Here is a 14,953-nt window from a genome sequence, read left to right as displayed (position 1 = left end):
TCCTAGCCATCATCTGTGGAACTGCAAGGCTGCACACATGTGGTTTAGAAGAGCCTTCTCAAGATGTGATCAGTTTACCTTTTAGGAAGTAAACCTTTTAAGAGCAGGGAAAGGAGGACTGGCATTGTGTCTTTGCCTGACCCTCTGTCAAAAGGAAATTAGTTCATCACTACATGTGCTGGCATTTCTGTAACATAAGTTGGATCTGTTACTTCCAGTTGATTGAATCTTTTCAAAGAACAGGGGAAGACTGTGGTCTGAATGAATTACTGATCTAGCTATATTTGTATTTGGATGAGAGTTGAGTTTATCCAGGGGCAGTCTTCATGGCATCGAGTTGGCGTCGCCTCCCTTCAAAACTCCGCATTTTTACTTAGTGGGGTAGCGGCAGGTAATCCCGATGCCAAGGAGGGAGTGCAGTGTTTCCGGAGGTAATCTGGGTACGCAGTCCCCTGTCCTCTTCCTGGTGGAAGGTGGCCAATTGCTGGTCTCCTTCCACCAGGATCGCCCTCCCCCCCCCCCCCCAACCGGGTTGGCCCCGGAGCAAGGTCAAATGGCGGAAAAGCCATGCTGTCCTTGTTCCCACAGAAAACTTCAGGGTAAGTCCTCGAAGTGCTGTTTCGCTAGAAAGCCCCACGGTGGCTGTGAATCTGCGGCTGCGTCATATAACTGACACAGAGCAGATCCATAGCCACCACAGGGCTTTCCCTGCATATCGACTGCTCCCCAGTCTAATCAAGATTTCTTTGCCATCCCTCTAATAGCAAATTTCAGTGTTTGCCTATCGGTTTAGAAATGAAACAGGGCCAACCAAAAAATAAGTCAGTGATTTCTACATACCTGGGAACTGTGATAGCTATGCAGAAGTACATAAGCTTGTTCATATAAAGATTTTTTTTAAAAAAAAAAGAAACAAAATTGGTCCAATGGACTTCCAGGAATTCAGTGGAATGTTAAGGGCATAGAGATGAGAAAGTCTCATCTCATTGTCTGGACAGGGCAACTTCTGGGTTCACATAGAAATGCTTGCCTTTCTTGTTACCGTGTGTGTTGTGGGGCGAGAGGGGGGGGGAAGAGACACATTACTGTCCAATCACAGCTACAATTTTAATCCTAGATTTCTCCATTGTTTTCTATGGACAGCTCTCACTTCTGCCCCAGTTGAGTGTGACTCCCAGTACCTCCCCTGCTGCCGCCAAATTTTCTACCATGGCAGCAAATAAGAGGTTTGCTGCCATAATTTGATGACGTAGTGGCAGTGGCAAAAAGAGCCTGTTTAGCTTTAAAACAAAGCTAAATAGGCCCTTTCCAGGTGAATTTCACAGTGCAGTGGTGGGTTTTCAACTTAATCTGCAGACAATTTATAAGGAGGAAAAGCTCTTATATCTATTTATAACTTAGCTATCTCTGGCCCTCCTCAGTCATAAAAGGGTGCCAGACATTAGAGAAAAAGGCAGTCTTTTGCCTACAATCTCTTATATGGACATATTCTGTAAACTCAGTCATCTCTTCAAGCTTTACACAACCATTCTTTCAAAAGGGGCCAATTTCTGGCAACCAATATCCTAGCAGCAATCGACATAGACCACACCACTTCTTTCGGTCTAGGACATATCTCTTCATTTACATAACTAAGCAAAATGGTTGGAGGGTCAGATGATGCAAAAGCATGTTTGATATTGTGCACACAACGGTTTCCCCAAAATAATTTATTAGGAAACAGTCCCACCGAATCTGCATAGATTGGCTTTATGGTTCCCGCTTAACCAACACCTACTTTTACCGTTCCCGTGTAAGTGACTCCGTTTCCATATATGTGGGTACCAGATAGTATTGATAGTGGGTCTCTTTAATTATTAATGCAAGGTGAACTTGCTGGAACATCTGAGAATATTTCTGTCTGCAGTTAAAGATGGAATAGGATTACGAATTGCTCTCATCCATCTAGTTTTGAAACTGTTACCACTTTCATCTTCTAATGCAGCCTGCCTCAACATGGTGCCTTCCAGATGTGCTGGGCTACACCATTGGCCATGCTGGCTGAGGATGATGAGAGTTGTAGTCTAACACATTTGGAAAGCACCACGTTGAGGCAGGCTGTCCCAATGTGGCATTTTGACAAGTATGGCATGAGTCTCAGGGTTTCTAGAAGGCTAGCAGAGGACTGACTTTTTAAAATATAAATTGGTTTTGTTTGTTTTTTGCTATGACACTACAGGTGACTTCTTGAAAACACTTCAGGATTCTGATTTGAATGTCCGGCGTGTTGCTTTAGCCATGTTTAATTCTGCTGCTCACAATAAACCTTCTCTAATCCGAGATCAGCTCAGCACAGTTCTACCCCACCTATACAATGAAACGCAGATTAGAAAGGAACTCATACGAGAGGTATGAACCTAGATGATACGATCCATTTCAGTTTTATCCTCTACTAGGGGAAATGGTGATACAGACAAATTGTGACCTCACAATTTCCCCATGAGAATGCATATGTATATTCTTACTGTAAAGTGCATGGATTTATCTTGATCACCTCCATAGGAGTGGAGATCACCACCTCTAGTCAATGTGTTAAGGGATTCGGCCTTAGTGGCAACTGTGTGATCTAGACAGTTGTTCAATATTGGGACTGAGGCTATTCTGCTGAATGTTTTGAGGAAAGAAAAAGTGCAGGGAATCCAGCTGAACATTAACCAAAACCGGGAAATGACCAATATTTTTTCTTGATCTGAAGGGAACCTGAGCTATTATCCTAAAGTCTGTTGAACCAGAACAGGAACAGAACTGGGTGTGCATATGAAACAGGTTACTGGCTCAGAAAAACAGCTCAACTAAACAACTAAGCACCTCTGTGTAAAATAAAATCAGTATCTAGGTGGATTTATACATTTTGGGTTTGTACAGGCCTCTATACTCTGCTTTTGTTAAGGGTTGGGGCCTGGGAAGCATTAAGCAGGGATTGGACTGGAGGCTTGCTTCCCCTTAGGGACAAGGGTTTGGTGAACATGTCCATTACAACATGGAGAGGGTTGAATATATGAGACGTATAAGTGGTGATGTAACACTACAAGACAGGTGACAGGACATAACTTGGTGCTGTCAAATAGTCTTTAGACGTGTGGTGCAATGAGAATATATATTGTTTGAAATAGCAATCAGTCCGCCAACCCAAAGTTGGGGCAGGAAGATGGAGAAACAAGGTTATCGAAAGACTGGGACCAAGCCGGCTCCATTCAATTGCAGAGATATGACCACAAATCTGGAGGGAGGAGGAGGAGGTGACAAACCTAAGGGCTTGCTTGAAGTGCACCGATTGGAGGAAGGAAATTGGTGTGCGCTGCAGAATATCTCCCCTATGCTGCCGTGCTCAACCAGCCTCTAGGTGGCAAGTGTACTGTTTGGTGCCTGCCTTCAGTAGCTAGGCCTGCAGGGCCCCAGGCAGAGCAAAGGGCCCAGTGCAGCAGTCTACTACTGCCCCAGGCCTCAAGCATCAGAGAGGTGAGTGAGCAAGCTCTCAGAGGCCCAGGAAGCCTGAAGGAACCCTGAGCCCAGCCAACATGGTGTGTTGAGGAGAAGGCTCACTTTCGGACCGGCTCTGGGAGTTCCTAATACCCAGGGAATTAAAAATGTTTGGAATGTTCTTAAGTGTTAATGCCAGGCAGATTCATTCTATCTTAGATGGCTGACTAGCTAGAAGGGATTATCATATCTAGAAGAGGGGGGGGGGGCGGTAATGGGGTCCAAGGTGGTACCTTTAGATCGCTGGGACCGAAGCAGAGAGGTAGTAGTCTCCAACAAATTAGAGAGAAATGGGGATAGAGCAAATGGGACTGAGCAAATGATAATTAGAAATAACACGCTTTGCATTTACATTTCTCATGTGAACCAAACAGAACCAGTTGGTTATGTGTGCCAAATTAGTTATTGGCCTGGAATGGAATCAACCTGGAACAACTTCAGTTGCAGCTGAACCCAAATTCAGCAAAAATGTATTGGCTTGATTCTCTAAAAAAGAGGTTGTGCTTGTTTTTCAGGCTGGCTAGACAGGGATGTCATGTGCTACTGATAGGAAGAGTTCCTCTCTGAATGGCCTGCTGTTTTCTTCTTTTTTTAGGTAGAAATGGGGCCATTCAAACACACAGTTGATGATGGCCTTGATGTGAGGAAAGCTGCTTTTGAGTGCATGTACACGCTTTTGGAAAGCTGCCTTGACCGACTGGACATTTATGAGTACTTGAATCATGTGGAAGATGGCTTGAAAGATCATTACGATATCAGGGTAATTACCTCTTTTTCATTAAGAGTTACTAATTCTATCTATTATTACTTTTGCTGAGGGATAAACAGGTTCCACGATATTGCGAAAGAGGGTTGTTTTTTTCCTTTCCATGCTCAAGTGAATGCCTGAACTGGACTGTCATTGTTGTTTGGATATGGAATCTCCCATTATCCAGGAAATGGAAAGCCTTTTCTCTAGTGGTTTTAGAATTCAGGAGATCCATGTTCAGACATATATTTCTATGCAGGATGTGGGCTAGGAGTGTGAAGGCATGGACTCCACTGCCAGTCTTGGGGTGGGGCCCCTGGGGCATAATAGCTGAACAATAGAATTTCATACAATCCCCCCCCCCCCCGCTTATCTTAGAAAAACCCATTCTTTAGAAACAAGGAAATTTTGCTATAATGTTCTATTTGAGGCTGAAGGTGGCTTACACCTGTTCTATGAAAGCGACCGTGACTCACTGGACATTTAGTACTAGAAATTAAATGTTAATGCAACCTTTCCTGCCCCCTCTCCACTTCAATGTTCTTAGATGCTGACTTTCATTATGCTGGCTCGCCTGTCAACACTTTGTCCTAATGCAGTTCTACAAAGATTAGAACGTCTTGTTGAGCCCCTGCGAGCAACTTGCTCTACTAAGGTAATTCACGAGTAATGCTAAAATGTGTTCATTTCCTTCAAGCTCTTACTTCCATGCCTCTGTTCCAGCACCTTCATTCTCAGGCTAGATCGGCTACCTAGCTTTGCTTGTTGTAAACCACCCTGAGAACTGTCATGGAGTGCCAATAGCTGATCACAGCGCAGCTGTTCTTAGAAACTACTGGCCTGAACTTGTTTTGGCCTCTACTCAAGCAAGGTGTTGGTGTTCTCCAACTATGGCTTGCCCTGCTTCCTTCCTGTGGCCGTAAAGGGTTGGAGCTCATTTGTAAGATTAGGCCAGTTTGCAGTTAACAATCAGGTTTATTGGGAAGGAGCAAGTCATGCCCGTACATCTTTTCAATAGCTTCAAGGTGTCTGATTTTCCCTAATTTTGTTCTTAAATGTATTTCCTTAGGTAAAAGCTGGCTCCGTGAAACAGGAATTTGAAAAGCAAGATGAACTGAAGCGCTCAGCAATGAGGGCAGTAGCTGCTCTATTGACCATCCCGGATGTAGATAAAAGCCCGGTAATGGCAGAATTTTCTTCCCAAATCAGAGCCAACCCTGAAATGTCTTCACTTTTTGAAAGCATTCAAAAGGATTCTATTTCATTATCTACTACAGATTTAATGGACATGAGCTAGAATTCCTGTGCACTATTCTTCTACTTCCTACAATCCACTATGCTCTGAGGGTGGAAGATCAAATTCTAAAGCTGATTTTAGATACAGATGTCATTTTAAAAATGGCAACTATTTCTACTAAGGTTTTAAGACATGATAAAAGTGATGGCTAGACCTGTTGGTGTCAATAGGGCAACACCACTTTTAAGTTGTCAGTTATTCCTTAGTTCAGATACACAATCATGAATTTCTGCCAAACGTTATGCATCAACTCTAGCTGCTTTACCTAGACAATTGATAATTATTTGCTATCACTACAGTGATGGCAGCATGATAGCATTTTTAAAAGCAGTGGTGATGAAGTCTTGCTATATCCAAGATCTAGTCAATGGCTGTTGAGCTTCCATCTTCACCTAAATTAAATAGCAGCTTTCATGTGTGCTAATATTATGACTAAGTGACTTTCATAGTTGCATACAGTGAATTAAAGCTATTGCCCTGACCCCTCTTTAAAATCTAGATGTCAAAACTATGGAAGTGACCCAACTGTCTTCTAGGATGGAATGCCTTATGGTTAATTACCATGTTACCACACCCTCCTTGAATACAGCAGTTTCTTCTTGTATGCACCCTATGGCTACAGTTTACTGATTTTTTTTAAAAAGAGAAGCTGATACCAAAGCACTGATTATTTCAAACTACAAAAAGTTAGCATTTTAGTCCCAAGAGCCATTAATGTGGTATGATGTAGTAATGAATGGCACCATCTTGTTATAAAAATGCTATTGTACTGTTATGCCCAACAAAAGCGTGCTGCCGTTTACTTTTCTGTTCAGCAGTGATATTGACTTCTTGCAACCGTGGATTACTAAGCTTCACTTTTAGGGTTTATTCCACTCAAGTCAGTTTATGAATCACTTAAGTGCTCTATTTATAAAACAGGGTGTCACTTTTTGTTCTACATAAAATGCCTCAGAATAAAGATCATAAATGCATCAGTAGTATGTTGATTTAGTTGCAGCCTTTTACCCAATGGCCTTTTGTAGGGACAAATACAACTTGTTTCAGATGAAAATAAACTATTTCAAAAATCCAGGAAGATCATGAATGGTTACAGCAGACATAGAAGATACCCAATTTTCAAACTGGGGAGAGGCAACGAGTGGAGTACCGCAGGGCTCAGTCCTGGGCCCAGTGCTCTTCAACATTTTTATTAATGATTTGGACGAGGAGGTACAGGGAACACTGATCAAATTTGCAGATGACACCAAATTGGGTGGGATAGCTAATACCCTGGAAGACAGAAACAAACTTCAAAGTGATCTTGATAGGCTGGAGTGCTGGGCTGAAAACAACAGGATGAAATTTAATAGGGATAAATGCCAAATTCTACATTTAGGAAATAGAAACCAAAGGCACAGTTACAAGATGGGGGATACTTGGCTCAGCAATACTATAAACGAGAAGGATCTTGGAATTGTTGTAGATTGCAAGCTGAATATGAGCCAACAGTGCGATATGGCTGCAAGAAAGGCAAATGCTATTTTGGGCTGCATTAATAGAAGTATAGCTTCCAAATCACGTGAGGTACTGGTTCCTCTCTATTCGGCCCTGGTTAGGCCTCATCTAGAATATTGCGTCCAGTTCTGGGCTCCACAATTCAAGAAGGACGCAGACAAGCTGGAGCGTGTTCAGAGGAGGGCAACCAGGTTGATCAGGGGTCTAGAAACAAAGCCCTATGAAGAGAGACTGAAAGAACTGGGCATGTTTAGCCTGGAGAAGAGAAGATTGAGGGGAGACATGATAGCACTCTTCAAATACTTAAAAGGTTGTCACACAGAGGAGGGCCAGGATCTCTTCTCAATCCTCCCAGAGTGCAGGACACGGAATAGCCGGCTCAAGTTAAAGGAAGCCAGATTCCAGCTGGACATCAGGAAAAACTTCCTGACTGTTAGAGCAGTGCAACAATGGAATCAGCTACCTAGGGAGGTTGTGGGCTCTCCCACACTAGAGGCCTTCAAGAGGCAGCTGGACAACCATCTGTCAAGGATGCTTTAGGGTGGATTCCTGCATTGAGCAGGGGGTTGGACTCGATGGCCTTGTAGGCCCCTTCCAACTCTGCTATTCTGTGATTCTATGATTCCTGCCCACCTAGCCCTTCTTAAGAATTATTACACTGCAGGCCTCCTCTGTACTGTTTGGATGGAATTATAGGGCTGTACAGGATTTTAAGTCCATATTTTCCTCTTACAACTATCCAAACTTTATGCATCATGTTCTACTTTATTAGACAGCAATTCGAGCAGGGAAAAGTGATAGGGGGTGGGGTGGGAAATTATAACCTAGTTGCTTCCAGCCCCAATCTATAGAAAGATTACATGAGATCTGATATGATACAAGTAGCACAATTTAGAATACTTTCGGTGATCAGGCCATTTTGCTTATTATGCAGATACGATCTTCATGACGTTTGTTCCCAAATGAATATACCTGTATGATATGTTTTAAGCATGTATCTGCAAAACATGAATGCAACAAAGAAATTCAAAGTGATTTTAAAAGCCGATAGCAAGTTGTGATCAGATGCTAGTGTAAATGCAGTACTCATAAACAAGAGGTAAACTTGGTATAATAGCACATGGCAATTATCCCCCACACACCCTTTTTTTCAAGCTGGTCCTCTGTTGAAATTAGCAGCATTTATTTTTCAGCGATACCACCGAATTTAACTTAAGTTAGGAACGCCACGCTTTCCAACAGTTTTTGAAACTTTTATTAAATACAGTTGTACAAGAGCAACTATTTATTCATTTTCCTCACTGCGCAGTCTGGCATTTGGATTGGTGACTTTGATAGCAAGCTGAGCCGCTCTCTCCACGATTACCTTCCGGTTCTTGGATGAAACGTTATGAGCAATCTCTGCACAATAGGACCTAAGTAAAAAAAGCCATGGCAGTATGTCAAGAGTAGCACATTAATATGTTAAGTCTGCTTCCTCAAAGTGAGTCTTAAATTCAATGTCCATCTGTCTGTACTGAGCAGAGTAAGAGCTAATTATGCATTCAGGAGAATCATGTGACACTGCCCTTTTTGGGAGCATATCACTTCCATATGCAGGTGAAAAACTGTGTATCTGAATGCTCCTCGTCCTGTACCAAAACCATACTGCCCTTAGAACACTTGCAAATAGAAGAGAAGCCCTTCTTTTTGAAATGTGTGCTTTCCACAGCCAGGATGCTTGAGATGGAATGTGAGGTATTTAAATATGCAAACTACCTGTATAAAGAATTGGCATAGTTGTAGGAGGAGTGGTTTTACTCTCTCCTAAACTTACAGATTGGTTGTAAGACTTCAGATTGGGGTGCTTGGCCCCAAGCAACACAATTCTAAATGTGGCAAGAACTTTTAAAAAGGCAGTACAAGCTTTCCCTTGTAATGCAGAGAGCACACAACTTGATTAGGCCAGGTGATGAAAGCTGCCTGAGCTATGCAATTTTCCAGCTGGTTGCATTGACTGGCGATACTGAAGTCAGCAGGACATCACCGTATTACTTCGACAGGCTTCTGCTAACTCGAGGCCTATTTTTGCTTGGTCTTCACAAGTATACTAAGCCGAGTTAAAAGTCTAGCAAAATTCTCAGGCTGCTTCCCTCCACCCCCAAGAAACTCTTATTTTTGTGCTGTCCTCATCTTTAAGTGTACACAGGAGAAGCAGTGAGATGGATCTGATTGTGTCTTCCACAAGCAGAAGGGCTCCTTTCTTTCAAAGCGGGATCCAAGTAGGTTGCCCACTGGACGAAGGGGGTGGGGCAATGATTTTTTCCAATTCCTCCTGCAGCTCCCAACACCATCTCCCATGCTGTTCACCCTTTTCCAACTTACTTGTTGCTCATCATCAGCACCTCCAACTCTTTGACATTGTGAACAAGAAACTTTCTGAATCCTGAAGGCAACATGTGCTTTGTCTTCTTATTGCTACCATACCCAATGTTGGGCATCAGGATTTGGCCCTTGAATCTTCTGCGAACTCTGTTGTCGATACCTCTTGGCTTGCGCCAATTACGCTACAGAAATTAAAGAGAAACATGGATGGTCAATACCTGTACATTTGCATTGTGCTATTAAGAGATCTATCACTGTACAATGCCAGTGTTGCAAGATCCAACCACAGGTGGCCACCCAGAGTACTGACAATTTATCTGGGGGTTTATGCATACCTGTTCATCACAAGGACACCTACCTTGATTTTGACATAGCGATCAGACTGATGACGAATGAACTTCTTTGTTCTCTTCTTGACGATTTTAGGCTTAATGAGAGGCCTGAGGGCAGGCATGGTGTCTAAGAAAAAGAGAGCACATGTAAGGAACCACACACAGTAGGCAATAAATGAACCCCACCAAGCCTGTTGCAGTGTCTCTTCCATTTACTAGCCTGTTTCAGAACCAGCAATGCACCTTCTCTCCCATGTCCAAAGCTGGAAGAGTATGGAAAGTTCTCCAGTTACGATCCTAGGAGGCCACCAATTTAAGAGTTGAACCTCTGTACTATTGGTGTCCCCATATCTCTTAAAAACTGCCCATAATATCCTATATCTGAAGCAGAGATGGGGAACATATGCCCCTCCGGGTATGGCTGGACTGTAATCCACAGCATTCATACTAGGCTGGGTAGCGCCAATGAGAGTTGCAATCCAACTGCACAGGGGCAGGTAACCTTTGGGGCCATGTGCACATTTGGCAATTAAAATGAGCCCATAGTTTTCAGCGCCAACAAACCCATTTCACAGCAATCCCAGCTGCAGGTAAGAAAATGTATTAATTAAAAAAAGTGGGAGGGGCAGGGCACCTTGGTAGGTGCCAAGAAAAGTGTCCACAGGCACCACTTTGCTTACCCCTGATCTAAGAGGACCATAAGCTGCCTAACCCCGCAACAGAAGTTATCTAAATAAGGACTTGCATCCAAGTTTCTTGACTCCCCCCAAATCAAGAGCACCAACTGAAATCCTTTCTAAGATTACCCAACAATGCATATGGCCAGGTTACTTCAGACACCAATGTTAAGTTTCTATTTAAATATAACAATTAAGAGTTGCTAGGTCAGAGTTGTAAATCAACCCACAAAAGTTACTATTCTGCAGGTGGTTTGTTTACTTCTCTCTTCTGGCAGCCCACTTTATTTCTATGATGGATGGAACAGAATACTCCATTGCTCCTCTGCCACCCTGTTTACTTGCCTCTGGATTAAATTGCATGCATTGATCTGAATCCAATTCTTTATCTCCTCTATGACCACCATGACAGTGCTTAAATAGACTATGCTAGTTGTCGCTTCATAGAATGCATGAATACTCTTACAGCTTGACCCTATGTAATGCGTACATAAGCCCACTGAAATTCAATGGGTTTAGGGATATCCAAATATGTAGGATTAGGCTTGCATTTCCAAACTACAGATCCAATCCAGATACTCTTACCAATGAGAGACATGGAGGTGAGAGAACAATTCTGCAGAAGAAACCTCACAAAAGCCCCATTCATAAGACATATCTCAGAAAATGAACATGTGGAAGGGACCTGCAGCCTTCTGATCAGCCCTCACACATATTCATATGAACAGAGCAGACACATATACAACTTTACACCCGTAGGCTAGGGGTGGACAACCTAGTGTCCTCCAGATGTTTTAGACTACAACTAAGATCAGCACAACTAAAGATCAGGAACTATGGGAATTGTAGTCCAAAGCACCTGGAGGGCATCTGGTTACTTATCTCTGCTGTAGGCTCTATATGTGCAACCAGGAATAACGTAGGCATTATTTATTTATTACATTCTTATACCGCCCAATAGCTGAAGCTCTCTGGGTGGTTCACAAAAAATATAACTTGTTTCCTCCTATACTAATGGCTAGGGTTGCCAACTCCTGCAGTGTCAGAAGTTCTAAAATTCTTTGCCCCAAAAGAATTACAATAGTATCAAAAAACATCATGCCAAAATGCCATTTGCTCAGGATTAAGATCAGATGTCCCCTTGCAAGCTCAGATCTCCTACAACAGAAAGCAGGATGGAGATTATCCCCATATGATTTCTAAGGAATATAGTCAGAATACAGGTCTGCATGTCCAATATCTCTTATTTTAAAGTTACTGTGTGTGGAAAACACAACTCCTTTACTCAAGGTAGTCAATGGCTTAAGTAACATCTTCACTTACTATAGCTGCAACCCTATAACACACACCTGGGAGTAAGTCCCACTGAATTCTAGGGCTTACATCTGAGTAGATATGTATAGGATTGTACTGTACGGCTGTAATCCTACACACACATAATGGAGTAAATCCCTCTGAATATAACAGGGCTTAATTCTGATCAAACAGACAAAGAATGTGTGGCAATTTGCTTTTCTAAGTACAATTTGTAATCTGAAGCATCAATGCTTAAAAATGTTCTGTGTTAAATTTAGGATGTCCTTGATTTAAAATAAGCCAATATTTTTGGTGAGTAAAGGCCCTATTTGATGGAAGCCTCCGCTGGATCAAGCAGCCTTCAGTCAATAAAAGGACACCATTGGATACAACCCAATGTTACTAGTTATATCCAGCCTTATTTCATCATGCAATTCATGGGGGTGGGGGAGGTGTCCGTAGGCCGTCTCCTAACCAGGCACTGTCCAGAGACCCAGGGCTACATTATGTGCTTTCAGATTAGGAGAACGTGGGCCCAGCCCAGATGTAGCTACACTGCAACTCCCCCCAACAATAACCAGCATAAACAATGGTGAGGAATGAGAGGAGTTGCAGATCGAGGGCCGCGCGTTCCGCATCCCTGCTGTAGTCCGGGCATGCCCTGGGGGCACCATCTCCTCACTCACATGGCTGAGACAATGAGTAAAACCTAACCGGAGTCCTACTTAAGAGTAGACCCACTGAGATGCATGGGGCTTAAAGTTAATCACGTCTAACTTATGTCCTATTCATTTCAATGGGTCTACTCTAAGTAGGACTAACGTTGGGTTTTTATTAAAGACCTGCGAGATCCCTCCCGCCCTTCTCCGCCCCACGTATCTGGGGCACAAGTGACGCTCATTCCACAAGAACAGCTCCTGCGCCCCCGCCCGCCTTTTCTCCCCCTCAGGATAGCCCTGCAGGGGAAACCAAGTCCGGCAATACCGCTTCGGCTACAGAGCGCCGGACAACCCTCTGCCCACCAGCCCGCAAAGAAATAGCGGCGAGCACCAACGGGGAAGGTCCCCGAGCAGCCCCGAGAAACAACAAAACTCTCCTCCGGGCCCCTCCGGGCCAGGATGGCAAAGGATGCCGCGCTTACCAGCTCAAGAATGGCGACACCCGCGCAGCAGGGAGCGCCGAGAGAAAGAGCGAAGGAGGAAGCCGCAAGGGATGATGGGACGTCGCTGCAGGGTCCTGGCAGGTCAGACCGGATCTTTGCTGGAGGATGCGGCTGAACAGAGAGTTAACTCCCTCAGTCGTCTGAGCCTCACCAACGGAGGTCCAAATAGAATAAAACATTTAGTCCATTATAGGAAATATCTTGTTAAAATATTTCAGCTTATGAATGCAATTATTAGCACCTGTGAAGTAGGTTATGAACATTGCGGACCTGGATACGTCACTTCCGCCCAAAGGTGACACTACAGGCCGGGCAAAAGAGTATACAAATAAGAAAATTGTAGAGAAATCTCTCATTGCCTGGATAGAGAACTTCCGGGTTCACATGGGAGCCATAGTTTGGTGTGACGTCCAACAACATCCCCTGGTGGAGAGAATCGCTCGCGGAAATCGATGGAGAAACTCAAAATTTTAACACAGCTGTTACTGGGCAGCAGCGTGCTTACGCAAAGCAAAATTGCATCATATTTAGCTTTCAATACAATCCATTGTTTAATAGGGTGACCATATTTTGGAAACCAAAAAGGAGGACAACATGGTCGCCTCCAAGGGGGCGTGTCCAGCACCAAGGGGGCGTGCCCACCCAAACATAGCCTTGGTCACATGTCTGATTTTACAGCACACATTTAAGACAAATCTGTTCTACATAACTTCTTAATGTTAAAATCACTGAAATAAAGAACAAGTGAGAGATTTAATGTATCTGAAATTAACTTCACTCACTCCTACTTTTGTAGGTTTTGCTGTACTTTGAAGCTTTTGCTGTACTCTGTGTGTTTCATTCTCCCCTTCCCTCAAATATCTTTTCTGACTGTATCTTCACTCATTGCAAGCTGCTGCTGCTGTTGTTAACAGGGTTTGCTGCTGGCTGGCCAGATGGCTGGCTTTTGTTAATTTCATTTTTTTAAAAAAAGCTTGTGTATAATTGTCACAAGTTTCTCTACTCTAACATTAGGGTAGGTGTTGTGGCAGTGAACACTACTTTGCCCATTCACACTTCTCACTTATATACATTAGCTTCTCAAGGCTTGTGTGTTGGCACCACTTCGCACATCCAGACTTTGAGCTCCTGTCTACTTCCTGCACAAACATGCAACTCTGAGACCCTCTTCCTAATGCCCTGCGTTTCATGCCAGCACCATAATGCAGGTTGGGGTGGAGGGACGGATTGAGGCCAACTTGGATTCCTAGCATAAACGCTCTACATAAAATACATAGCAAAAATCAATCTATTCAATTTGCCCGTTAACATTCCCATTCCCAGTCCAAATCGCAGAAGCCTCCTGTGCCATTGGCTTGCATGTTGCAGACCCATTGAGCTTTTAAGGGTGCAGTCCTATGCATGCTTAGCCAGAAATAAGTTCTACAACAAAAATAAATCCTACAACTCCCAGCATTCCTCAGCCAGTACCACTGACTAGGAGATGCTGGGAGTTGTAGTATTTATTGGTGTCTAAACATGCATAGGATTGCATCTGAAATGTTCCAAACGGTCGAATTTAAAAAGTTTACCTGAAATAAGACCTGCATTAGAATAAGGTGGTGCATTTTGTTTCCCGGTACGCACGCTGCTACTCAAAACTATGCTGAAATTCGGATTACCCCCCAAATTTCTATGAATAACGAAAAGCCTACAAGAACTGGAAGTTAAACCTCAAGTGCCTATTTGCTTATTACGTCTATGCGAAGGAATCGCCGCCGAGGGGTGGGAGCTTAGAGGTGTTTTGAACTGGTAGCACAGGGACACCTGGTGGCAAGACCTCGGTAGCGCAGGCAGAGCCTCGGTTCTGTGGCTGATTCTACTATCTCTTGTATTAATTAGTTCAGCTGCTAATTAAGGCTGCAATCCCATGCAAGTTTAAACAGGAGAAAAAAGTCTTGCAACTCCTAACCTTCGCCAGCCACACATTTTACTTCAACACTGGCAATGGGATAGTGTCTTCTACTGTGCCCTGCTAGCTAGGGAAGGCTAGGAGTTGAAGGACTTCTTCCTGTCTAAACA

The 14,953-nt window shown here is 43.5% G+C and overlaps 2 protein-coding genes across 2 annotated transcripts in view; one reads left to right on the top strand and one right to left on the bottom strand.

Annotated features, from left to right (window-relative positions):
- The window catches only part of LOC134395276 (cullin-associated NEDD8-dissociated protein 1-like), a 35,050-nt gene extending 28,506 nt beyond the window's left edge, over positions 1-6,544 (top strand). Inside the window, exons 13-16 of the mRNA XM_063121423.1 lie at positions 2,219-2,388; positions 4,115-4,279; positions 4,815-4,922; positions 5,337-6,544. Coding sequence (XP_062977493.1) covers positions 2,219-2,388; positions 4,115-4,279; positions 4,815-4,922; positions 5,337-5,564 — 671 coding nt within the window. The 3' untranslated portion in view covers positions 5,565-6,544. The remainder of the gene's footprint in view (positions 1-2,218; positions 2,389-4,114; positions 4,280-4,814; positions 4,923-5,336) is intronic.
- A 1,749-nt stretch (positions 6,545-8,293) lies between these two features.
- Positions 8,294-12,957, bottom strand: RPL32 (ribosomal protein L32). Its single transcript, XM_063121422.1, has 4 exons — positions 12,872-12,957; positions 9,784-9,884; positions 9,426-9,607; positions 8,294-8,476 (listed from the first exon to the last, which is right to left on the bottom strand). The coding sequence occupies exons 2-4, from the start codon at positions 9,877-9,879 to the stop codon at positions 8,347-8,349; spliced, it is 408 nt and encodes a 135-aa protein (XP_062977492.1). The 5' UTR covers positions 9,880-9,884; positions 12,872-12,957; the 3' UTR covers positions 8,294-8,346.
- Positions 12,958-14,953: the final 1,996 nt, after the last annotated feature.

This window comes from Elgaria multicarinata, chromosome 3 (genome assembly GCF_023053635.1).
Source record: "Elgaria multicarinata webbii isolate HBS135686 ecotype San Diego chromosome 3, rElgMul1.1.pri, whole genome shotgun sequence".
NCBI classification, from domain to species: Eukaryota; Metazoa; Chordata; class Lepidosauria; order Squamata; family Anguidae; genus Elgaria; species Elgaria multicarinata.
Note: the sequence above shows the minus strand (reverse complement) of the source record. Positions and strands in the feature narration are given on the sequence as shown.